The sequence below is a fragment of the Meleagris gallopavo genome, chromosome 1 (assembly GCF_905368555.1).
Source record: "Meleagris gallopavo chromosome 1, MGAL_WU_HG_1.1, whole genome shotgun sequence".
Lineage (NCBI taxonomy): Eukaryota > Metazoa > Chordata > Aves > Galliformes > Phasianidae > Meleagris > Meleagris gallopavo.
This window is the reverse complement of record NC_139404.1, coordinates 107,140,601-107,167,343: the sequence shown is the minus strand read 5'-3', so window position 1 is coordinate 107,167,343 and position 26,743 is coordinate 107,140,601. Positions and strand designations below refer to the sequence as shown.

Sequence of the window (26,743 nt, the reverse complement as noted above, 5' to 3'; positions counted from 1 at the left end):
TTCTTTTGAAATCCAACTCATATTCCAAGGGGGAGTGGTTTTAAACTGAGACAGGGGAGGTTTAGGTTAGATATTAGGAGGAAGTTTTTCACTCAGAGGGTGGTGGCACACTGGAATGGATTGCCCAAGGAGGCTGTGGATGCCCCATCCCTGGAGGCATTCAAAGACCAGGCTGGATGTGGCTCTGGGCAGCCTGGTCTGGTGGTTGGTGACCCTGCACATGGCAGGGGGGTCGAAACTAGATGATCTTTGCGGTCCTTTTCAACCCAGGCCATTCTATGATTCACTGGTGGCCAGTCACTAACAATGCACCAATGTTTTGTGCAGGGTGACAGCGGAGGTCCTCTGGTAACAAACAAAAACTCGGTGTGGTGGTTGGTTGGAGATACCAGCTGGGGAACTGGCTGCGCTAGTCCCAACAGGCCGGGAGTTTATGGAAATATGACTGTGTTTACAGACTGGATTTATAAAAATATGCAGGTAAAATGTTTCTATCTTTCTAAATGCCCCAAGTTGTTGAACTTGAATTTGATCATTTATGTCCCATGACTTAAGTGACAATAGAGTTACTCCATGGAGAAACATCCGAGCTATTGATAAGATGGTCTGTCAGCACAGCTAGAGCCTTTGTTTTGTTTTGTTTTGTTTTTAAACAGGCCAACAGATGACAACGCCATTTCTCATTCAATGTTTCTGAGAACAAGAGAAAATGAAGCCATGGGTGCCTGGGATATTTATTCACTTTTACAAATGATTTTTTTCTTTGAATTTTTTTTTTTTTTAATAACATGAAGGATTGCACACTGGATTATGTGCTGGCTACAGAGACTGATTTTAGTCAGTGAGGGATTATCACAATAAGCACCTTTATTGATGGGGTGCTCTTGGAAAGTCGTTCTGCTAAATGCTTGCTGAGATTTTTTTTTTTTAGCTGAGTAACTTTCACTTGGTAATCAGGTGCAGGTTTAAAATGGAAATTTTAATCACAACTTCAGATTTTTGTAGCAGGGTTCTGAGACGGTTGGTTTTGTGGGGTTTTAAATTAACTGTTAAGTAATGTGAATATTGAATCTCTGAGCTGCTGGTTGGCAATGGAAGAAGAAATGAATGTTTTTTAGTATATATGAAGGGAAGTTTTCATGCACTATGGTAGTAGAGGCACAGAAGAAGAAAAAAAAAAATACAAACTTGCATATTCAGGTAGTTATAAATCCTCAGGATCATGACAACCGTCATCCAACTCAGATTGCTCCAAGTAAGATCAGTCTGATCCTCTCAGTAATTAAAAGTGCTCTTCTGCCTTGAACTGCTGTGAATCCTGAAAGGGCAGGACCTGCCGTCGCTCCTGATAGAAGCAACAGAGAGGAACGCTCCAGAGCTGCAGCAGGAAGGAGGCAGCTGAGCAGCCTGCCAGCGAGGTCCCCTGCCACGTGCATCCAGAGGATGTGATGCTGCTCCGTGGGGTGTGCTGCAGGCAGCAGACCTCTGGCTGCAGTGCCCATCTGGGGGCTGGGTGTTCTGGATGAGGAGACACAAGCCTGTGTTTCTGCCTAACCAGATGAACTACCTCATTTATTAAATTTGGCTTTTAGTACTTTAGAGCTCTCTTTTAGGTATCTGCATGATGTTTTTAGCAAAATATAATGAATATCAGAGTGCCACTTCGACTAAGATTTGGAAAATAATTTATAATCATAGGACAGAGGATCAAAAAGCCATAACAAGTCACTTTTATTAAGAAGGATAATTTTTTTGAAATAAATGACACTGCTAGTCTTGTTGGTACTGAAATGCAATTACCTTGCATGGAAACACTGCACCAAATAAAAAAGATATATTTTTTTTTACAAATAATTTTCCTTTGTAGTAGTTTGTTTGTTTGTTTGGGATGTCTTGGAAGCAGATGCTGAACTCAGTATCTGAAATCCTCTGAGAAGCTGATTCAAGAAGAAAAGAAGCAGGACAAAAAAAAGCAAGAGGGTTATCCAAGAGTTTTCTTTGACTCCAGATTTTCAGGTTCCTGAGTAAACCCAGGAGAACAGCTGGCTGTTCAGAGATGCTGGATGTCTTCAGGGGAGGGGGCTGCCAAAATCACTTGGGTTTATGAGATGGAGTTAAATGAGGAAGTTTAGACTGAAAAGCAGTGGGATGAGAGAATTGCACCCTAATTTGTTATTATATCTCACACTGCCCAAAGCAGTGTGTACCTGCCTGTTTTCTCTAGGGGTGTTTTCAGTAGCACATGATTGTCATGCGCCCCTTAGGGGATACCATGAAGTAGTTGATAAGTTTAAAGCACATTCAAAATAGAAATCAAATGTTTCAGTGTTATAGTATCAGATTTTTATAGGGCTTTTGAGCTGCAGTGCTGCAAGTCAGTAGCAGCAGCAGATGTGGAAAACTGTTGGTAGTGCTTAACAGGGTTACAAATGCTGCATGCTCCAATGAGTTGAGTTCTGTGCTGCAGAAGTCATCCACCTGTTGCTGCCATGTCACAAAAAGAAGGCTTCTCTTGTAACTTTGGGAACTGCTGCATGACAAACTGGAATAGGCACATATTTTTTTAGCAGAATGCATCCAGCCCTCACTCATTGCACAAAGTATAGTTTTGCCTGTTAAAATCTCCCTTTGAAAGATGTCACAATTACAATATGTGGTGATAAGTTTTGCATTGCCTTCCATGAAATGAAATACAACTTTTGGAAGGGTTCTCCTCAGCCTGAGAAGGAGGAGATATCAGGTAGCATGCCATATGCTGAAGCATCTTTTCAGTGTTCAGTGTCTTGTGGATTAATCTGTTACAGACAACCCAATCCAGTGGTCTGGTAAATCTACCATCAACCACAAAATCTCAGGCAGAGTTCCAGGCACCCAATAGAAAAACATCTTGGTTTTCTAACCATAACCATATAAGTCAGAGAAAGAAGAAAAACGTATCCTAACATCATCCTGTAGGTATACCTATCAGCTGTACTTATTTCCCTTTAGGCTGGAACTGTTTCAGGCAGGCTGTGAGCACCATCTCTATCTGCAGAAATGGGACTTACCAGTGATAACATGTTGCACGAGCACCTCTTACACAAGGCAATGCAACAACCATAGCAAAATCACAGAAAGAAGCAGAGGGACCACTGGGGTTGTGCAGTAAACTTGATCTAGGAAAGTTACGTGATTGGATTTTTACAGTTTTTGGGTTCCACAGCTGAAGGCTCCCCATCCTTTAAACAAACCAAAACCACCCACCTCAGAGCTCAAGCTTTTAAAACAATTATTTTAGTGTTGTATGGAATACAAAGTTTATAATGAATGTTTCAAAGTGGAATAACATTTTATCACAACCACTGCAGTGGAGCTTAGACAAGGGTAGGCATATCAGACTATGGAAAATAAGACATAACTAGGCCACTAAATCATTAGAAAAATCTAGAACCCGGTATTAAAGGTTGCTGCTAATATTAGGCTTTGGGGGATTTTGCTTAGTTCCTCATTAATGCTAGAAAGCAAAAGCAGAAAAATACTTCTGAAAGATGAAGAAATCTATAGAGACTTAAAGTCTACTATGTACTGGTAGGCTTTGTTGAGGCGACTAATCTGGCTGGTTACTAACTTCCGCTGGTTAGCAGCTTCCTGATCTTCCTGGAGCAAATGGTTTAATTCTTCTTTTTCTTGCAAGAGATGCAACATTGAGATCTGCAAATAATCTCCAAAGTCACGAAGGACGGTAGAGAGGATGATCAGAGGAATCTGATTGCTCAGGCGTTTACTTGCTCCCTATAAGGAAGGGAAAAAAAAAAAAAAAAAAGAGTCAAGATTTGCTTTCCTAAAAGAAGAAAAAATGGGTTATAGGTACTCTATGACAAAGTGACAGCACACTTTTAAAACACTGTATGAAGTTGCTATTCAAGGAATTGAGTGTTTCTTGGATCTAAAAAAATGCCATTAATTCTTTTTGTTCCTAAAAAATCCAGAAGTTAAGATTTATGGGATTGTCAGCTGTAGTTTTATTTTTTTTTTCCTGCTGTGAACTAAACCCAAGGCTGGCCACTCCCACCTTATCTCTCTCTGTGCTAACCTTGATAAGAATTATTCTGCGACTAGAAGAGCACTTCAATATGAGTGTCTGGCTACAAATAACAGAAGTTTTATCTTCCTTTCTTTTTGTGGCATATGACTTGAAAATGCCAGCAGGTAGACCAGGTAGAGGTTTGGAGGTCCTAAAGGACTTAGGCCACCCATCTCCAGCAAAGTCTTGGTCTTTTCTGGCTTCAGCTACTGGTTTAGCTCAGCAGCTGTAAATCTTTCATCTACAAGGACAATGAAAAAGACTAGATATTTAGTTTTCCTTTCTCGTTTGCAGAGATCTAGTCAAAATGGAGCAATTCAGCAGAGTCAGCAGGGTGCTTACTGAGCCTACGTATTCAGTTATTATGGAGCTAAACCCTACACAGAATCTTGACCTTTCTTAGTTGACATGGGATCAGACATGCCATTTTCAAATACCATGGACACTTAAGAGCTGTAATCTAATTTCATCTCATGTATTTGGCGTTGCATAAGTCTCCAGGAGCTGTGATGCCCTGGTATTTGGTTACTGTTGAAAAGGGTTTTTAGGGCATTTACAAATGTACAACTATCCTTCAAGATTCTGTATAGTAGAAAGTATCTGAGGCTGAAGGGAAGAAATTTATGCAATTCTGCCTTTGTCTTTTGTGCCCTGAAAGCTTCTCAGTGCAAAAACCTGGAAGAAGCCTGAACATTCAGTTGCAGCAATGTTTCGGAAACCTTTCTATTGAAATTCAAGGTGAACCACTACCTAGGTTAGTGCATTAATATTTAACTTGGTGCTTACTGAGGGAGTTTACGAAACAGAGATCAAAAGCATATTCTCATACTGTGCATTCCCTTGGCTCTCTTGTTCTAAAATGATCTTTTGTTAAAGTATCCCATCTGTCTCCACTTAACTTCTGAGCTGTAAGCGATGTGGCATAGCCACTCTGATCAGGGGAGGTCCCTGAAGACTGGAGGATAGCCAATGTCACTCCGGTCTTCAAAAAGGGCAAGAAGGAAGATCCGGATAATTATAGGCCTGTCAGCCTCACCTCTGTCCCTGGAAAGGTGATGGAACAGCTTGTGCTGGATACCATCTCCAGACAACTGGGAGAAAAGGAGATTATCAGGAGTAGTCAGCATGGGTTCACCAAGGGGAGGTCGTGCTCGACCAACCTGGTGGCCTTCTATGATGCTGTCACATGCTGGGTGGATGGGGGAAGAGCGGTAGATGTAATCTACCTTGATTTTAGAAAGGCATTTGATACTGTCTCCCACGACATCCTTATAACAAAGCTGAGGAAGTGTGGGATAGACGAGTGGACAGTGAGGTGGGTTGAGAACTGGCTGACTGGCAGAGCGCAGAGGGTCGTCACTGGTGGTGCAGAGTCTGGCTGGAGACCTGTGACCAGTGGTGTCCCCCAGGGGTCTGTGCTGGGTCCGGTCTTGTTCAACATCTTCATCAATGACCTTGATGAGGGGATAGTGGCCACCCTCAGCAAGTTTGCCGATGATACGAAGTTGGGAGGATTGGCTGACACGCCTGAAGGCTGTGCTGCCATTCAGCGAGACCTGGACAGGCTGGAGAGCTGGGCAGTAAGAAACTGGATGAGGTTCAACAAAAGCAAGTGTAGGGTCTTACACCTAGGGAGGAAGAATTGCATGCACCAATACAGCCTGGGGGGATGAGCTGCTGGAGAGGAGCTCTGCAGGGAGGGACCTGGGCGTCCTGGTGGACGACAGGTTGGCCATGAGCCAGCAGTGTGCCCTCGTGGCCAAAAAGGCCAATGGCATTCTGGGGTGCATTAAGAAGAGCGTGTCCAGCAGGTCGAGGGAGGTGATCCTCCCCCTCTACTCTGCCCTGGTAAGGCCTCATCTGGAGTACTGTGTCCAGTTCTGGGCTCCCCAGTTCAAAAAAGACAGGGATCTCTTGGAAAGAGTCCAGCGGAGGGCCACAAAGATGGTGAAGGGCCTGGAGCATCTCCCCTGTGAAGAAAGGCTAAGTGAACTGGGTCTGTTTAGCCTTGAGAAAAGACGACCTTGAGAAGGGACCTGATCCAGGTTTATAAATATCTGAGGTGTGGTGGCCATAGCGGTGAGGCCAGTCTCTTTTCAGCAATGTGTCGAGACAGGACAACGGGAAACGGACATAAGCTGCAGCATAGGAAGTTCCGCACGAATGTGCGTAAGAACTTCTTTGTGGTGAGGGTGACGGAGCACTGGAACAGGCTGCCCAGGGAGGTTGTGGAGTCTCCTTCTCTGGAGATATTCAAGTCTCGCCTGGACGCCTACCTGTGCGACCTGGTGTAGGGAACCTGCTTTGGCAGGGGGGTTGGTCTCGATGATCTCTAGAGGTCCCTTCCAACCCCCACAATTCTGTGATTCTGTGATCTCTACAGAGAGCCAAATCCATTTTAACCAGTTATTTGACTACAACTCCTCCTGCCCTCTGAGTTTAGAATCTGACAGCTCTTTTACTGGAGCAATAGGGCTTGCCATCATCCAGATATCATTAATTTCTCATTACAGGGCTAAGGGTTCTTCCCCTTGCTTACCTCTCCCCCAAGTCAGGTAAGTAACAGTCCTTCCATCCCTCTAGCTCTTGTTCCTATAGAAGAAGCCAGCCAAAGGGCAATACTATACTGCATTGTAGCCTGCAAACTTACAGTGAAATAGGCCTTTGTGTGAGAAACCATTTCCAGGACAAAGCTGGGACCTTTGCTTGAAGCAATTCCAGGATCAAGGTCTTTGATTTTTGTATTTTTGTTGATGCTTTCTGCCCTGGCAGCTTTTAAATCATCTGTGTAAATGTTATCCTGGCAGTATACAATTCTCTCCATTTTAAATTGAGTCAGGATGAAATTTTTCCCAGTCGTTGCTTGTCTATCTCTAATGCAACCAATTCTGGCCTGGAAAAGAAAAGAACAAGTTCTGAGATAGTTAACAACATCCCTCAGGAAGGTGAAGTGGATGTAGTTGCACTTGCAACTTGCTAGTAGCAGCACTTGCTAATCCCAGGTTGACCCTTGGTGCATACTTTGATGTTTTAGCTTCAGGTTCCTTTCCCATGAAAGAGCAGGAAAATGTGGTGTTTGGCCCCCTCATGAGAAACAAGTGGGATCATGTCAAATCAAGTTGAAACCTAGTGCTTGTATCCTGAAGGAAAGTCCCAAGATTGGTGGGAACAAGCAACAACTGCCAGTGATGAGTTCAGCCTGCCCTCAGTTTTTGCACCTGCTCTGTTTTTGATTGCTTTTGCATGCATTTCAGCTGAATCTCCTTGAAGTAGGCAGTAGCAGCAGTACTGATGTGAGTTCCATTTCCCCTCCCACCATTCTCAAAAGTACAATATCTTACCTGTTGTCATCAAACCAACCCCATCTAACCCATAGAAATCTAGCATCTTTTTAAAAATAACATGATATTTTTTTCACCTTTTTGGTGCTTCCATTTGCCTGCAGAGACAATAAGTTCCTCTCTTTCATCCACAAGGTCTCCTAAAATGCTAACTTAGCATTCCTACATCAGAATAAAATTTTTGTTTTTCCCTCAGAGTCTATCAGAATCTTCTCCTTTCTTCCTTTCTGTAATGTGATGGAAAGTATAGCAATAATAGCACAGTGGCACAATCCTAGTCTGCAACAAATGAGAACAAGCCCAAATGCAGAAGCTGTGGATGCAGGAACAAAAGAAGAAAAGCTGCTTACCTTGGAAGTCCTCCAGTAGGAAAGGATCTCCAGCAAGATAAACTTACCTCCACTGCCAGCCCCTAAATGAGGTCTGGGAAGGGGTGGATCCTGGCTCCATCCCTATGGTCATTCAGGTGCACTGCACCTGAGCTCCCCAGGTTGGCTCTGCCTTCCCACCAGGTTACTGTTTCAGGCCGTGAGTTAGCATTTCTGCTACACTTCCTCTCATTGTGTTATGCCTGAAGACACTGCACCTCTGTGCTTGGCTGAAATAGCTTGTTTGGTTCCTGTTTGGTTGTTCTGGGACTTTAGTAGGGTTTGGCCGTGCAAGTTACACACCAGAAAGTTGTTGCACTTGCATTTGCCTATGAGTTTCCCATCAAGCAGTGCCCTGTGAGTGGGTTCTGCTTCATGGCAGGGCAACAACGCCTCTCACCTCTTCGTCAAAGATCTTTCCCAGAAAAAGTATTCAAGGACATCCATGCTGTTTAACTCCACCCCAAAACCTGGACACTCCAAACTGCAAAAGGGATCTTCTGTCATGGTTAAATGGCCTGCTCATTAGCTGCTGCTCCCTTTTATCAATGATGTGATGCCTGCCCTAGTTAACACTGGCTTGCCTTTCAGAAAGCAAAAGCACTGTGCTGAGGCTGCCCACATGCTAACAGAACATTTCAGGACTTAAAACTGAAGTTACCAATAAGCTCTTCGTGGCAGACATACCAGCTTTTCTTTGCACTATGTTGTGTGCATCAAGAATGTGACCAAAATGAATGGAGAATGTATGCTCTAGATCGTTCAACGTTGCACCAAAAGGTAGAGTGTGCTTTCATTAGTGCCATTACAAACATGCAGTTGTTTGTAATGTCTTAATTTATAAAAATCACAGACTGTCAGGAAATCACATAGTTGCATGTAATGAGATGGAATAGGTGCCATAAGTGTGGCTATATTTACAAACATCATTCTGTTTTGCTCTTGAATTATCTCAGGTTTTGGCTAGTCTCTCACCTTGGCAGCTTTGTTTAGGTTCTGAAAATTAGCAAAATGCTTGTTAGCCAGCTGCAAAAATTTCTCTTCAACCATACCTAAGGGAAGAACAGACAGACAAAACAAAGTCAGGTAAGAAAATGAGGTTTTTAAGTTATTGCCAATATGAGGCCTGGAAAAACCACTGTCTCTCTGTGTTCATGCTGAAATAGCTGGGTATCCGTCCTGATGTAAGACACCTTTATGACCATACAAAAAGGAATATAGATTTCTAGGCCCATATGCATGAGTAACTAAAGACCACTCACCATGTCAGATATTTAATATCCCTGAGACTTCTTAGATGTGCAATCTATGTGCTTTCAGTTTGACCAGGTGAGTCATCACTTGGCCACGTAGGCACATCTGCCTCTCCTTCCCAGAGTGGCCACTCCAAGGAGAGGGGCTGGTGCCTGTAATACAGGGCCCTGACTGGCACAGATGCTGTAGCTGTTTTCTAAAGCAAACATGGCAGAGAAATGATTGTGACATACTTTTTCCTTTGGTGTTACTTATGGGATGAGTTATCCTTTCCCCCACCCCGAGTAGTCACTGTGCAATATACATATCCTTATGCAAAGAACTAGCAAAAAAAGTTGGATTCCCAGTTCTGGTTTATGAATCCCATTAACTGGGCCTGGCAATATCAGCCATATCTTGGCTGGCACCAAGTAGCATTCCAGGATGCTATTTCTTTACAGTATTATGTATTATAGTTACTTTCTAATTCCCCATTCCCAGCCACTGGGAAGTGTAACTAAAAAATTCTTAAGGTTATATGCAGAGATTTGAGGTCTCAGCTCTAGAGAAGGAATAATCTCACAGTTTGAGTGGGATTCACTTCCACATTAAGGCAACCCAGCTGGAGCTCTTACTCCATCAATGATAACAGTGGCTTGTTCTGGACACAAAATTACCAGGCACACCAGTGTCACCCATGCAGTGGCCTTGTGTGGCCTGTGAGACGTACAGATCACTCTGTTCAGCATTACAACAGCTGGCTCCTCCAGCTTTGAAATTTGCTCTTTTATAATGTCCTCGAATGTCCAGTAGCTGATAAAGCCTGGGAACTCCCGTCCATGGTACAGGTCTTCATATTTGGACGCTTTACTGTGTATGATTTCTTGAACTGTAATATTAAAATAACATTGCTTTACTAGTAGGTTACTTCATAAATTTTTGATTAAGAAAGAAGTCTCTTAGAAAATGCTCTTCAGTAGAACTCATCTTTAAAGCAACACGTTTACTGCAGAAGGAAATTGGCACTCATTGCTCAGTGCCTTAATTAGCTTACTCTTTTTTTTTTTTTTTCCCCCCCTCTATGAAGTCATGTTGATTGGCTTGGTACACCATGGGCAGGTGTACCAAGAAACAGGACACATGGACAGGTGTACATGAGAAACAATGACACACAGCATTGTCTGTCTGTCTCCCTATAGTATTTGCCTCTGGTTGACTATATGTCTACAGTCTATTCATACCTATTGTTTTAGAGCCACTAGAGATGTTGACAAAGATGTGCATCAAAGACTAAAAGAACTTGATTAAAGAGTTACTGCTTGACTAGCAAATGTTGCTACGTTATCCCCAAAAACAAAAAGGGCTACTCTTTACAGGGTTATAGTTATTGTAGACTTGGAATTGTTTCTCCCACATCTTAAACAAGAGCCAAACAGAACAAAGAAGATGAAAATGCCAAAACATTAGTGACAACAACAATTAATTTATAATGTAAGTATTATTTTTATTATGGCTACTGCTGTTATTTAGAGGAATAGTTCAGAGAATCAGCAGTTAATTCTCTGCCAAAGCCAGTCTTTATTTTATTGCTTTTTTGGAAGAAGTCCACTGATCTCTCTGTAAGGACAGTGATTTGCACAAGCTGGGTCTCTGTCCCTAAGGGTCAGTGTGTAAGTACAACATTACTGCAGATGAATGCTCCTATATTCTTATTTTTCACTTTTTTTTTTTTTTTAAGCAACAACATATTGATGATGATGTCTTTTAATATAAAAGCTAGGGGATGGAATCTCCCAGATCAGGTGTAAGTGATGGTTTTCTATGCTTACCTTTGGCAGAGCTCTCCAGGAGCTTTACTCCCCATGTATGAAACTCTCTGCGGATTTTTGGAAACAGTCTGATTTCATTTCCAAACCAGGATTCCTTTCCATGCATTGCCTGAGAGATATCTTCATTAAACACTTTGATCAACTGTAATGAATCAAAAAGGAACAAAAAAACAAAGTACTGAAGCTTTATTTCTTCAGACTAACTTGTAGGTGTTAATTAAATCCACAGACATTTGATATTACAGACATGACTGAAGGCATTATTTCCTTACATCTGTCATGCTCTTAGCTCTTGGTTGCTTGGTTCTGCACCAGAGGGCGGTGGGCATGAAACAGGCTGCCCAGGGCAGTGGGCACAGCTCCAAGTGCTGGAGTTCAGGAAGCATTTGGACAATGCTCTCAGACAGAGGATCTGAATTTCAGGTTGTGCTGTGTGAAACCTGGAGCTTGTGGGCCTCTTCCAACTTGGGATATCCTGTGATTCTGTGAAGACCCCTCAGTGACAGATTCCAGAATCTCCCTGGTCCATCCTGTTACCTTGCTTTCTTTAGGAGGGTCTGCTCTGCTCTGTAACGGAAGCAATATTGATACTTACTCCTGCAAGGAAAAGCATCTTGTCACGGTCAGTTTTGTGTGTGCTTTGTGTGTACTTTTGTAGTTCCTTCTTTGCTTGTTGCAGCACATCATGTATTTGGTTCTCCAATGCAGGCAAAGTTTTCTGGAGGGCAGACAGGAAAGAAGGACTCTTAGATAGCCTGAACACATCTGATTTTGGAATGAAACCAAAAATCACTCCTGGAACAACTGGAATAACACCACAGGGGAAATATGACCATCATAGAGAGAAGGCTGGGGGCTCCCTGAGATGCTGGGGTTGACACTGCTGCCAGCAGGCAGAGGAGCTGCAGTCTAGGGCAAGACTTCACCTACAGTGGGCCAAAAGTTGTCTCATGACAGCTCATGATGTAGGGAGTATGCTGATCCTTTCATTCCTAATAAATACGTGATTGAATTTAGCTGTTTGGTTGCTTTATTTTTTATGTAAGTTCACATTAATACAGATTTTTTTTCCTCCTTCAGGTCCGTGTACTTTAGTATTTTCTCTTCATGGAGTAATGTATTATTTATAGATATATTTCTATAAAACAATAAAAATAATATGCCTGTATTAGTCTAGTAAAATAATTAGCTCTTGCTTGGGATTTTTGAAGACATTTTCAATTGGTAGAAATGATCATGTTTTAGAAAGCTAATGGCAGTAACTTGTCACTCAGCCTATCAACAATATTCACAAACAAAAAAAAGCACCATGGCTGCTCGTGAAAAGGCAGGGGTTATGAGTCACAAGCAGATGAAATACGTTGCCTATTGTCAATCCTTCAATTAAGGGCAAATCTGAGGACAGATCGCTGTTTTCGTTCCTTTCAAATCTTATTCCTACTTGTCCTTGGATTGCTTAAGGTTAAAGGATAAGCCTTATGTATGCATAAAAAGAAAAAAAAAAAGATGCTGAAAGGGAGAAGGGTTGGATTTTTTTTTTTAAGATAGTAACTGATGCATATTTCTTAGCATGACATCTCCATTACTTACAATAATACATCTCACAAGATCATTTGTAAGCTTATTTGCCAGATGAGGGATAGTAGCCTTATTTTCACCCAGAAGAATGCTGAAAATAAACAAACAAAAACATCAAAAAAACCTACTATGTTATTTCTGCTTGTGGGAAGTATGCCAATTCAAAACACTTCTCACCTATTATTCTCAGTGATTGATTTGCTGCTAAGTCACCTTCTGGGGAAACCTGTGTCTTCAGCACAGACAGTGTGTTTTCTTATGCTGAGTTTTATGGTGTTTTCCAGTGAATAGAAATACTTCAGTGCTTAACTGGAAGGGCTCATATGCTTACTTTGTCTTCTTTAGGACTATTCTGGTCTTCTGAGGTTAACTGCTTTTAGAATCACAGAATCAACTGGGTTGGAAAAGACCTTCAAGGTCATCAAGGCCAACTGTAAACCTGCCTACCAAGCCCCATTGCTATATCCTTTAGTGCAGCATCCACACGTCTTAAATTTCTCCAGTGATGGAGACTCCTCCACTTCCCTGGGCAGTTCACTCCAATGCTTGACCAAAATATCTTTCTAATATTTAATCTAAATCTCCCTTTGTACAACATGAGGCCTTTTCCTAGCATCCTATCACTTGAAATCAGAGAGAAGAGACCAATCCCCTCCTCCTTGCTGCAACATTCTTCCAAGGTAGTTGTAAAGAGTGATGAGATCTTCCCTCAGCCTTCTCCAGATTAAATAACATCAGTTCCCTCAGCCTTTCATCATAACACTTGCTTTCTAGTCCCTTTACCAGCAAGCTTTGTTGCTCTTAAAGAATCATAGAATGGTTTGGGTTGGAAGGGACCTTTAAGATCATCCAGTTCCAACCTCCCTATAGCAGGGACACCTCCTTCTAGACCAGATTGCTCAAAGCCCCATCCAGCTTGGCCTTGAATGTCTCCAGGGAGGGGGCATCCACAACCTCCTCCAGTTTAAAGCCATTTCCCCTCATCCTGTTGCTACATGATTTGAAGTGATTTCAGTGTATTTTGGGTTAGGTCCTTTATGTGAGAAGTACCTGAAATGCTTGTGAGTCTCAAAGAATTGTCTCTCTTGCTGGATTGCAGAGGCCAAGGACAGATTGTCGTTGATGTCCTGTTGCCCGTGACACTTCACAATCATATAACCTTTTCTGAGTGGGATGACTTCATTTCACATTATCTTAAGAACAGCCTCTTCAGTTCCTTTATCCACCAGATCTGGTTTGGTGAGGACCCCTGTGAAGTTACCCAAAGAGAAAGTTATTCAAGCACAGAAGTTGAAGGTGGAAGAGGTGCAGTAGGACATCTCACTGTAAGAGTGGAAATGTTCCCTACAGTGTTTTTTTTTTTTTTTTTTACAGTAACTGCACTTTGTTTTGTTTTCTTTCCTAGAAAGCTTTCAGCTCCTGAACTTTGCAGTGTAAAGCACTGTAAAACTCGCTCTGCAGTTGGACTCTCAGTCCACCTTTTGCCTTGCAAACCTTTTCAACAGAGAGCAGCAAGACTTTCCCAGCACTAGTTCTGAGATTTTTGATTTTCATTCACATTGTGAATGCCAGCTAGACTCAAATCTGAGATATTTTAAGAGCTAGTAGATCACGTCCAGCTTTGGTAAAGGGTTTATTTAGTCTGCTTATTTATTCTTTTAGTAGCTCTGAACTAGAACTTTGAAGATTTAGCATGAAGTACACAAATCAGACGTTTGTGGAAATAAATGATTCACACTTTCAGCTTAAGAAATTTCTCACCAAGTGTCCTTTTTCCTGTGGGGTCCACCTCTTGAGCCATTTTCAGCGCTTCTGTTGTTGCAATATCCACATTACATGGTACCACTACCAAAATGATCGTCTCTTTGCAGCCAATATATTTTTTAAGTAGCATTTTGATCTGAAATGCAATACAATAATACAGAAGTTCAATGAAATCAAATGTTTGCATATAGGATGCGACCACTCCTAGCGGTACAAGCCACCACATGATATGTCACATATACTGTGGATATCATTAAATGTTGAAGAATGGCATGGAAATGGGCTAAGAAAATAGTGTAGCCTCTTTTCCTGCAGAAAGATAAATCCAAACATTTAATGTGAATGAGAACAGACTATTGTTATAGCTGTCATGAAAAAATCATTTAAATTACATAAAATTTAACATCTGATTCTAAGTAAAATTTAAACTCTTGTGGATAACATCTTTCTTTAGGGAAATACGATTTTCATAAATAATGTCAAAAGAAAAATGAGTTCTGATGCCTAGTAACACACTTCTGGAATGAAAGCCAGATTATAGTATAGCCAGTAAAGTACAGCATAGCCAGCTCCAGTGCGTCACCCTCACAGCTGGCCCTATCTCTTGGAGTTTTATTTGCATTGCCCAGCATTTCTTCTAAAGGCCACCAGGGGAAGCATACAGATATCCTTTAACACAGATACTGTTCACTTCAGAATGGGCCTGCTGAAATATTGTAAGGGATGAGAAAAAAATGACAGTTGGATCCCTTCACATGTACACTGTCAGCAAAGGATGACAGAGCACTGAGCTAGTAAAAGCGCTGACCTGCCTTCTTGCGCTAGAAGAGCTTACAAGAACTCAGACATTTCACTTTTGCCAAGCTTCTCCACAATACTGAGAAGGTGCAACCTGTTTGGGATTTATCTATCCTCCAGCCTGTGTTTCAGCCTATGGGCATGGAGGCATTGCTGTGTTTGAGACCATCTATCTGCAAAACAGGGTCAGTGTAGCTGTGTTCTTCCCTGCTGCTCTGGCAGGTACCTGGGATGGCTCACCTATGCCAGCATGGGCAGTTCCCTCCTGCACAAGGAAAGACAGGAGGTCTTGGTCCTTACTGTTCCTACCAGCACTGCCTTCCCAAAAAACAGATCTGTCTGTTTGCTAGTGTAGCTCTCATAATGGCTCAGAAGCCCCAGAGTACTACAGCAAAGATTTGCGTGTAAGATAGGCTACAGAAGAGAACCTCTGCGTAAGTAGCAGATAAAACTGACTGTTACCTGTTGGCCATTGTCTTGTGGCTGGTTCCCCATGGCCACTCTGGCAATTCCAGGAAGATCAATTAGTGTCAGGTCTGGGACGTCCGGGGACCAGATTTCAAGGGAAATTAGTTCTTTACTAATGTTACCATCAGTGCCAGCCACTATATCTTGGGCTGCAAGGTGGAAAGAGGAAAGCAATAAATAGAGGCTTCAAACTGTGTCGAAGTGTAGGTGAAGTGGGAATATAATGACTTCAAAAAATATCTACTATCACCGTGGCTTTTTTTCAGACCCAGCCATTAATGTAAATCCATTTCTGCAAAAATCCACGAAAATTATTATGTGAAATCCCTTTGGAGTGGAAGCCGCAGTATTTTACAGAGGATATACTAATGGATTGTCATACATGAAGACAAAATACACATAAATAAACCATCACAAAAGCAATAGGATAAAGTATTGGTCAGCTGCAGAAATTATTTCTCAGCATCAAGGTACTCTGTAGACTCTAATTATTTTATCTAATTTTAGCTGCCTTTAAAGATCAATAGGTGTTACTCTATATTCTCCTTACATTGACAGTGAGGTTGACAGAGAAGCCATTTTTCCCCAGGTTGTGTATCGGCAATAATGATTGAACCACCAATGCTCCACCATGTGGAGCAAGAAAGCCCCATTATAGTTTTCATGAGAGATTTTATCAGCTATGTAATTGGCTTACTCAAATCATACCAGTTTCTTTGCAGTTTGTGAAGGGTATATTGAAAACTATATTGAAAAATTAATAAAAGAACATTACCATAGAATCATTAAAGTTGAAGAAGACCTCTAAGATCATCTAGTCCAACCACTCACCTATACCAATATTGCCCCCTAAACCATCTGCCTAAGTACTACATCTATACCCTTACCTTAAACATCTCCAAGAATGGTAACTCCAGTGGCTCACACCACTCTTTCTGAGAAGAAATATTTTCTAATATCCAACCTGAACCTTCCTGGTGCAACTTGAGGCCATTCCCTCTCATCCTAACACTGTTACCTGAGAGAAGTGGCCGACCCCTACCTCACTACAACCTCCTTGCAGGTGGTTGCAGAGAGCAATAAGGTCTCCCCTGAGCCTCCTCTAGACTGAACAATCCCAGTTCTCTCAGCTGCTCCCCATCAGACTTGTGCTCCAGGCCCTTCACTGCTTTGTTGCCTTTTTCTAGACACGTTCCATGGCCTCAGTGCCTTTCTTGTAGTGAGGGTCCCAAAACTGAACACAGTACTCATGATGAATATGATGAATAGCAATATTGTAGAGCTGTCCTAACCAAGGAAATTAACAAAACCACTTTCACATTAAGGGCAAGTGCTTACAACACTTCGGGTAACAAAATATTTTCTCGTAGTGCATGAAATACTGTAAAAGTAAAGCTGTGACACGGCAGTGCGTGAGGCCGTGGTCACAACAACTGACAGAAGCTCTGTATGCCCTCCTCTCTGCCATCTTTCAATCTTCTCAAAAATCATAGGCTTTCCAGCCACAGACACCACATGCATTTTCTGAGCATTTGAGCTGACATCATGAACCACTTAGGGCTTCGCATGCTTACAGCTTGACAAACTTCCCAAACAAGACAAATAGCATCCAGCTGAGCACACAGCCTGAGCTTTTGTCAGATATCGTGGACCATCTTCTTCACTGAAGCAATAATTAGCACAACTTTCTTGCAATGCCTCATCTTCTTAAGCACTACATTCAGTTCTTGGTGGCTATAATCCCATGTGTTAGTCTGAGGACTGTTTCTCAGCCTAAGAAAAGGAGAGAAAGAATTCAAAGGTTGAGCAAGGGCAATATGCTACAACTTACCTTTTCTTATTGCTTCCTTCACCTCTGAGGCATTCTGGAGTTGTATTTCTATGTCGCTGTAATGAAGTACCCCCTTCCATTCTGGTGGAGTGGTTATTTTTTTCAGTTTGAGTTCCAGAGGACAGTGAGCAATGACATCTATTAGTGCCAAAGACATAGGTGACACAGTTGTTATGCACAATAGACAGTGTGTGAATGGACTGGGTGATGTGTGCAGGGTTGCCTAATACTACATGGAAAGGCACAGAAAAGTTTGAAGAGCCAAAGGGCTCTCATCTGACTTCCTTCTCTGTGTCAGCAGTACTATGTGAGGTCAACCATGGCTTGGCCAGACAGTTTTATCTTGCAGGCCTCCAAGAATGGAGATTTGTTCTTCTCTGAGTGACCTGCTTCAGTGCAGGTCACTGGACCTACATCTTATGAAGGCAACCCTTTTCCTGGACTTGAGGTCCAGACAGAAAGCCTAAATGTGCTCAGGTACAACCAATAAGGAACTCACAGAACTCGAGTGTGTGGATATACATGTACATACACATGAACACACACATAGAAAATGAGTTGTCCTGAGCTGTAAGTACAGTCTTTGAACAATCTAACATTCAAGGCACATGTCTTTAAGCAAATATCTTTGTATATTTTCTGCAAAAAAAAGATTTCTGTAAGAAAATTTTGATCTAAAAAGAGCAATGCAGAAACAAATTTCAAAATTAATCTTGCATATGGAATCAGTACATTTTGCTGGGGAATACAAAGAGTTAGCTGATGCTACTGCCTTTCTGCCTGCCTACAACTTGGAGTAAGTATGTTACATTACATACTTCTTATTTCTCCTCCCTTGTCCACCCAGACTGTGTAAACTGTTGGACTGACACTGAAGTGTTCCACCTGCACATCCATTTCTTCTACTGGAAACCAGAGATGGGAAAGCTTCTGGAGTCTCATGATTTAGGTATAGCCTCAATCATAATGTTATCTACTCCTAAACATCGGGGGGGGAGGGGAGGGAATCCCTTCTACTTCACCAGTGTCTAATTCAGATGAAAATCTGAGAAGGCGAATTCATACCACTGTCCCTAGGAAGAGCAACACCAGACAAAGCTTCAAGGACAGAGCTTTTCCCAGAGTTCTGGTCTCCAATCACTGCGATTGCAGGCAACGTCAGGTCGTTTCCTATACCAAGCATTCTCAGGTTGTCGACAAGGTCAATGCAAGGTCGGATCTTTTTGACATATTGGTTGTTCAAGGTGTGTTCTGCTGCCTGTTGGAGTTAAACTTACAATTAATTTCATGTAATTTTAAAATAAGCTGATTCCAGAAACAAAAAAATAAATATCAAAACAACCCACCCACCCAAAACAATTACAAAACATCTTCTAGGCAGCTTTTCCAGCTCTTCATTCTCTAATAAACCTCATGTACAAGCACCAGTCTGTACTTCATATCACTGTGCACCCTTGCACCTTCATGCTATAAACAGATAGATATAACTATGATTAACTCTGTTGAGATTGGCTCAGTGACTGGAACGACCTTGGTAAAAATAGCCGATTTTCTAAGCTGTCCTGAAAGATGAAAAGTAAAAAGAGATCTCAACACTAAATGTGCTTTGAACATTTTTTTTTAAATAACCGTCATTTTCTTTCACTCATACAGATGCATGGAAGGACACACATGTAAATAGAGACTGGCCACAGTGATGAGATAATTTGGTACAGAAAGTTTATTAGATCTTTTCTGAAGTTTGAAGATCTAGTTGACAATCAATTGCCAAATCATTCTGCCGTAGTGTCCTTAATCACAGAATCACAGAATGGCCCGGGTTGGAAGGGACCTCAAGGATCATGAATCTCCAACCCGCCTGCCACAGGCAGTGCCACCAACCTCCATAGGTGGCTAAAATCTGTAGTTCACATCTTTCTTTGCCAGATCCTAGCTGGCCACCAGCATCAGTTCTGTCGGAGTCACCTCTGAAAATATCTCTGTCAGATGTAATCAAAGAGAGTAATTTTTTCTTTCAAGACAAGAAAGGTGGTACACATATCTGCCAGCAGGTGTTTTAAAACCCTTGATATTTTGATAATTGATAACTCTTCCATACTACCTTTATTACAATGTTTTCTGCCTAGTAAATCCCAGCCATTCTCAAGAAACCCCATTAACACAGACTTAAAGCTTGTGAGGAGTCTGGAGCACAGACCTTGTGAGGAGCAGCTGAGGGAACTGGGATTGTTAAGTCTGGGGAAGAAGAGGCTCAGGGGAGACCTTATTTCTCATTACAGCCACCTGAAAGAAGGGTGGGGTAAGGTGGGGCCCGGCCTCTACTCCCGGGTAATAGTGATAGAATGAGAGGGAATGGCCTCACTAAGGGAGGGTTAGATTGGATGTTAGGAAATATTTCTTCTCATGGTGAGGCATTGGCATAGACTCCTCAGGGAGGTGGTGGAGTCACTGTCTCTGGAAGGGTTTAAGGAAAGAGTAGAGATGTAGTACTTAGGCACATGGCTTGGTGGGCAACGTTGGTGTAGGTGGATGGTTGGGCTGGATGATCTCAGAGGTCTTTTCCAACGTTAATGATTCTATGATAATTTCTCTCAGTGTTAAAATATACAACATAAATTACTAGTAATGTTTCTTTATGTTTGTGTTGAAGGTAACAGTAAGTAAAGTAAAAACAGAAAGTTAAAAAATATCTTAGATTTTAGGATTCCCATTTAATGGTGTTTGCTAATTGTTCCTAATGAATAAGATATTTATTACAGATTACACTGGCTACTAGGCTGCTGCCATGCTGTTTATCACATGAGCAGTTTTTATGCCAGAAGATTAACGGTAGGCACACATCTTCCAAGCTACACAAATGACTTCTTGACACTGATGCTAAAAATTCTCCTCTACTTTGACCTAACAAGTCCCCAACGAGACAGAGGAATTCATTTTGAGTTGCAACGTAAAACACAGGGGTGAGTTTGGAGAGTATCTGTGCCTTTCCCTGCCACCTGCCTTACCTTGTCCTCGTCCTCTTCACTGTCATTCAGCTTCTTGGACACCTCCTGCTCATGCTCAGGCTTTCTGTCAGTCACTTGTCGAAAACTGAAAGCCATCTTATTGCTACAGCCTGTTGGCGGTGGTAGAGGCATCCCAAAAACTGCAGGTACTGGTAAGGAAGGTGGTTTGTTACTATCCAACTTTGGGATCTGATTGGCACATTCGAAAGGTTTGTTGGAGTTTGGGATCGGACTGGCATATCCGAAAGATGAGTTGAAGTTGAACTTCGCACTGTTCATGTTCTGCTGTTCTTCTGGCTTGCTCTATGGCTTGTCCGTATGTAGTGAACCGAGCAGTGATTATTATCAACACCAACCACTCTTGACAGCCTCTGAAATCAAAATTAACCATAGCAGAGAAAAATCAGAACAATGTTTCTACCTCCTGGTTCAAGCCCTTAACAGAGATCAAGTACCCAAACTCTTTTCAAATTATTAAGATTGATCTCCAGAGGAAAGACTCGAAACACTTCCCCCAATGTCACTTATACCTTTTTTGTGTTCCCCAAAAAAGAATTTGCCACAGGATATTCCCAAAGTATTCTCAGTCTCAGTTATGCAGACTAAACAAGAAATTTTTGGGGCAGGGTGGATGCACAGTGGTTTCACAACAATGGCTAGCTCAGCTCCACCACGCCACTCTCTCATTCCCCCTCCTCAACAGAACTGGGGGAGAAAATGTGATGGAAAAAAGGCTCAAAGACTGAGGTAAGGACAAGGAGATCACTCACCAGTTATTGTCAAGGACAAAGCAAACTAAGCACAGAGAGATTAATGTAATTCTGGTAATGTAGTGTAATAAAAGCAAACTAAAATCACTTTTCCCCCCCTATCTGTTCTCTTTTACCTCCTCCCCTGAGCAGCAAAGATGTTGGAAAAATTTCCACTCAAATAGAAATGTTTTTTCTCCTAGAACTAAAACATAGCATCATACTAGACACTGAAGAAAACAATTCCATATGTACTGAAACTAAGACAGACCCTTAAATCAGAACTGAATACAAAGGTTTTATGGATAAGTCTTTAAACCTGCTCTCTTTAGAAACAAGTTTTGGTTGAACTGTAAGAAAAAGACTGGGCCCATTTTCCTGCAATTCCAAGGGATCACTATGCTCAAATGCCTTGTTCTTCTTTCTCTAAACTTAAGTCTGTTCCTAATATACAAAAAGTATTAATTAAAATGAGTTTATTATCTGGCGTTATCAAGTACTGTGTTTGCTTCAGCTTGGTCATCCTCATCCTCCAGCCATATTGTAAATCTGTAGCTACAGATTTAAGCACTTGGAGAGCAGCTGCTGGCAGGTATTGGGATGATCCCAAATTGGTTGCTTTTGAAAACACAAGATCTGGATTGAAAAGATATAGAACTTATCATGCATGTGTTTGATAGTACAGGAAAAAAAAAATGATTCACAAGACTACAAGGATCCAAGTGGATGCTCAGGCAGTAGCAGAGATTATTATAAGGGTTTTATTTAGGATATAATACTGGCAAAGACCAGAGGGCCTAAATGCTGGCATGGGTTTAGAGGTAATGGATCTCAAGGAGGAAGGACACTGGAATCAAGAATATCCATATCTGAAGAGATCTAGGAAACCTGATATCCCTGTGTTAGGTATGGAAACCAGGAAATGAAGGGTACCAGAGGAACCTTCCCCAGCAGAGCCTCTGGTTAAAATTAAGCTGGGGGAAGATGAAACTGAAATAGGATGTTTGGTTGACACAGAAACTACTTATTCAGTTTTAAATACGAAGAAACATGAATTAGGCTACAATACTTTGAGGGTTATTTGTGCGACAGAGATGTCAGAAACTACCCTTTCTTTAAGCCTTTGAAGTTTAAAATTGGGGAACAATGAGTGACACACTAGTTTTTGTATCTACCAGGGGCATCAAAGCCCTTAATTCATAAAAATTTGTTGGAGAAATTAGAGGCGGAAATAAAATTTAAAGATGGGGAGGTGGAAGTCCTGAAACCAGAATCTAAATTTGTCCAAACTACAGTATTATTGTTACAGTAAACCAAGACAGTAAAAAAAAGGAGTTTCACCTGATGTGGAAGCTGCAGTGGTGCCTTTGGTACAAGTAGAGGAGGTACCTGGAAGATCAAAGAGAGCTGAGCCAATAAGAAGAGACCTATAGCCAGGATCAATACCGGTAAGGCTGAAACAATGTCCTATAAAATTTGAAGCTAAGATGGGGTTGGTACCTCTCATACAAAAATTCTCAACATGGTTTATTAAGGGAATGTGACTCTTAAGTACAATACCTCCAATTTTGCTCATTAAGAAAGCTGATGGGAAGTCTTATATACTAGTAGTTCTAAGAGCAATCAAAAGCAATTTAAGAGCATTTTACCTTGCTAGCTTGCTTACTGAAGAACAAAGGGGAATAGTTTTAAACTAAGACGGGAGGTTTAGGTTAGATATTAGGAGGAAGTTTTTCACACAGAGGGTGGTGATACACAGGAACAGGTTGCCCAGAGAGGCTGTGCATGCCCCATCCCTGGAGGCATACAAGGCCAGGCTGGGTGTGGCTCTGGGCAGCCTGGTCTGCTGGTTGGCGACCCTGCACATAGCAGAGGCAGTAGCCTGTTTCTCCAAGCAACTGGACACAGCACATCAAGGATGGCCTGAGTGCCTGAGAGCAGTCTCAACAACTGTGTTGCTAATAAAAGCAGGATGAAATCTTACCATAGACAAAGAATACCTGTTTACAGTGCTGAATCAGAGGGGGGGGGAGGTTGGGTCAATTACTGAAAGGTGAAATACAGTGTAAAACAAACAAACCAATCTGAAAACAGAGAATAAAATTCAATTCAAAAAAACAGCAGAGAGACAGGCACCTGGAGAATATTGGCAGATTGATTTTACTGAATTACCTACGACTAGGGGACCAAAATATCTGCTCGTCCTAGTGGATACATCTCCTGGTGAGCCTGTTCTTTGGTTGAATTAAAAATAAGTATTTTGCACTTTTAGCTGATGTCAATATGGGGAGATCACATAAAATGTGATACTTCAAATGTATAAAACAAGTTTATAAAAAGAGTAATTCCTCACTTCTTACTCAGTCTAATTTATTATTGTTATTAATATTCCTCCCTCCTTTAACCAAAAAAAAAAAAAAAAAAAAAAAAAAGACTGTGAGAAAAGTGCTTTATTTGAACCAGCAACAGAAGACAATTCAACTACTCAGCTTGGGTATTAGGAAAAACTTCTTCCCTGTAAGCATTCTATCATCACCACCACAGCTGCTGTGACACTGTTGCCATGCTGCTTTCCTTGAACTGTATTTGTAGGCATCTGCAGTCTCTGTGCCAGCAGCTGCCTGCCACCCCACAAGAAACCTCTGGGCAGCCTGACCCAGTTGGGGCCGCATGGATTGCGAACTGCCTGGCAATAAGTTGCCTTGCTTTCCTCTGGCAGCCCTGACTTCACTGCTCTGGGAGTAGTTCCAAAACCAACCACCAAATCCAAAGTGCAAAGCTGCGGTGCTCAGCATGCAACCCCCTTTTGTCTCCCAAATATCACTTGTGTTAGTCTGTGTCCAGCCAGAAGGGCACACAGACTTCTACCTGTCACACTGTGAGCAGAAGATATCTGTGTAATCTCTACAGCCTCTGGGCTGTACATTTGTTTACACTATCTGAAAAAATATAGCAATGCAAAGCTCACAACACTGTACACGCAAACTGCTGGCCAGATCATGCTGCTGACACCTTCAACTATTAAAAGCAACAAATATAACAATTAAAAATCACATGGTTATTTTTAAAAGAAGGTAAAGGAAAGGAAAAGTCATACCTGCCAGAGTCACGCAGCAAGGAGAAACTATTAACTACATTCAGCTGCTTTGGGTGCTTTTCTATGCACAGACTCCATCTACATGATGTGAACAAGCAGAAACGAAACTAAAATGGTTTCGTGATTGGGAATAGTATCCTGGTGTGTGTTTCACTCAACATCCTCATCCATTAGCCAATTTTCTTCCCAGTGCTTTGCAGAACCCAGTAACAAAACCACTCCAGTGCACTGCTACCCTCCTCATTCTGTGGTTTCTCCTCCTCCTGGAGGAATCAGAGGGCAGATAATACTGCTGATGAGCAACAGCCCCTTTCCTTTTCAGGTTAAATATCAGAGAACATTTATTTCCAGAAAAAGCAGTGAGGCAGTGGCACAGTCTGCCCAGGGAGGTGGTGGAGTCACTGTTTAGCTCTAATTACTACAAAGAAACAAAGAATAATAATACTAACAGAGTGCTAATATTACAGACAAAGTCACAACGATAGCAGTAACAATAAAAATTCCAACACTTCTTGGCATCTCTGCTCTTTCCTGCTGTTATGCTTCCTCATCTACTGCTCCTCTGTGTTCTAATGTTGGTGGTTTTGTGCTGGTGTTGATGCTGGTGGGATACTAAACAAGGTTCAGAGAAAGGTATAGATCATATGTACATGCACAAACTTTGTAACTGTCTACATAAGTGAGTGAGCAGCACCTGGAGTCCTTCACAGGGGGAAATATGATATCCACATTGATTGGGTTCTTCTTTCTCCCATTGCTTCCCCATTTCACTTTGAGTAACATCTGTATGTTTGCTAGCACATATTTACACCCTTCTCTGTCTTCATTAGTACATAGCTTCATTTTACATCTGAATTCACATATGCAAATGGTAGCAAATACTGTAAGATATTATTTCCTAGTTGTTTGCTTTCCCTACAACCAGTTTTGTCCAGCTCTAGTCTGAGAATTTTTATTTATTTGTAACTGACCATTAGTGAACTGAGATTCCATTATAGCTGTGGGATTCCAGCCTGTTTCCCATCTCTTACCATCCCACACCTGCATTCCTTTATGTCATGGCCCATCTCTCTACTTCTCCAGTCTTCTGTTTCTGTACTTCTCTACATTGCATCTCTGTTTTTGGAGTTGTAAATATCATTCTGTTTGTTACTGCTTTCTGTATAAAACTACGGTAGTACCACACAAAGATAAGTAAGGGTAAAACTACAGGTAGACTAGATTCTCCTGGTCAGATGGAGAAGTTGCTGTCGCAGCTTAATGAAGTAGAAAATCTCCAGACAGATCACAGAAGTTTCAGACAGAGCAGATCTGACAGCCTCCAGTGCTGAGACCTCGCAAAGGCAGCACAAAGACTGTGGCCTATGGCTGTCAAAAGTAATACCAGCTACAAAGCTGCACAGTTACCGCAGACTGGAGTATTCTACATCTTCTACATTTGGGGAAGCGAAAGAAATGTCTGTTAGTCAGGTGTGGTTTAACCCAGAGGCAGCTAAATGCCACATGGCTCGTGCCATATTGGCCACCTGCAGTGGGATGGGGGAAAACATTAGAAAGTGTGGGAAACTGGGGGTCGAGAAAACTTAATAAGAAAACAAATAAAATAGGAACACAATGGATGAACGGAACAAGTGATGTGCAAAGCAATTGCTCACAATCAGCCAACTGATGCTCAGCCAGCTTCCCCAGTTTTCTTGTTCAGCATGACGCCACGTGTTATGGGACATCAACACGGGCCAGAGTCAGCTGTCCTGGTTCTGTTCCCTCCCAGCTCCCTGTGCACCCTCAGCTCCTTGCTGGCCGGGCAGCGCGAGGAGCTGAAATGTCCTTGGCTCTGTGTAGGCACTGCTCAGCAACAACTACAACAACAGTGTGCTATCAACATTATTTTCATCCTAAATCCAAACACAGCACCATACCAGCCCGATGGAGAAGATTATTCCAGCCAAAACCCCAAACCTTCTGCTCCAGAAACAGATACTTTTCTGTGCCAGAGCAGCTCCAATCGCAGTGTGAACATCTGCATTGTGAAACTCACACTCACGTTCTCCAGAAGTACTATATACTCTTAAAATTACAGTAAGAGCAATGAAACAGTGAACAGCTTCCATCAATATCTTATCCAAGCCTTACCATACAATCTGCTGCACAGCAGTTTTGGGGCTCAGCAAAACACAAGCAGAGATGTTTAATTTCACCTACAAGCAACATTGTCCCAAGCTCTAGGCTGTATCTACCTATTTTTAATGAGAACCACAATAGAGACTGGGCAAGGCTAAAGCATCTATCTCTATGCTCTTTGGAACAGGCAGAAAATCATATCAGAGCTGCTAATGTAACGTTTGTAGTTGACTCTACATTTCCTATGCTGCTCAATAATTGCTCTAGGGTAAAAACCACAGCCACCACCACCACAAAACATCCACAGCAGAGAAGTGAAGCTAAAACTTCCCATTTTCTGGCAATGAGGAATCACTGCTGCTTAGACATTATTAAGACATCCATCTTAATGCCTTGAATTCAAGCTACCGTCTGGCAATTCACCAGCAGCTAAGAAGAGATTAGAGATACGCCACTCCTCTATTACTTCCCAGCAGGCATCAAGTATGTCAGCTCCTC

At 41.9% G+C, this 26,743-nt stretch overlaps 2 protein-coding genes across 3 annotated transcripts in view; one reads left to right on the top strand and one right to left on the bottom strand.

The window, feature by feature from the left end:
* Positions 1-1,854, top strand: part of TMPRSS2 (transmembrane serine protease 2) — a 20,635-nt gene extending 18,781 nt beyond the window's left edge. For both annotated transcript variants that reach the window (XM_010723927.4, XM_085208792.1), the window contains 2 exons: positions 328-480; positions 657-1,854. In XM_010723927.4, the coding sequence (XP_010722229.2) occupies positions 328-480; positions 657-668 (165 nt within the window). In that variant the 3' untranslated portion in view covers positions 669-1,854. The remainder of the gene's footprint in view (positions 1-327; positions 481-656) is intronic.
* On the bottom strand, positions 1,708-26,743 carry LOC100549041 (interferon-induced GTP-binding protein Mx). Its single transcript, XM_003202961.5, is given in 15 exon segments — positions 1,708-3,771; positions 6,714-6,956; positions 8,748-8,824; positions 9,736-9,894; positions 10,835-10,976; positions 11,430-11,552; positions 12,425-12,503; positions 13,463-13,661; positions 14,174-14,312; positions 15,437-15,591; positions 17,274-17,411; positions 18,339-18,531; positions 20,279-20,649; positions 22,369-22,416; positions 24,125-26,743. Coding segments are annotated over 13 exon segments (2,160 nt in total). The 5' UTR covers positions 20,558-20,649; positions 22,369-22,416; positions 24,125-26,743; the 3' UTR covers positions 1,708-3,537.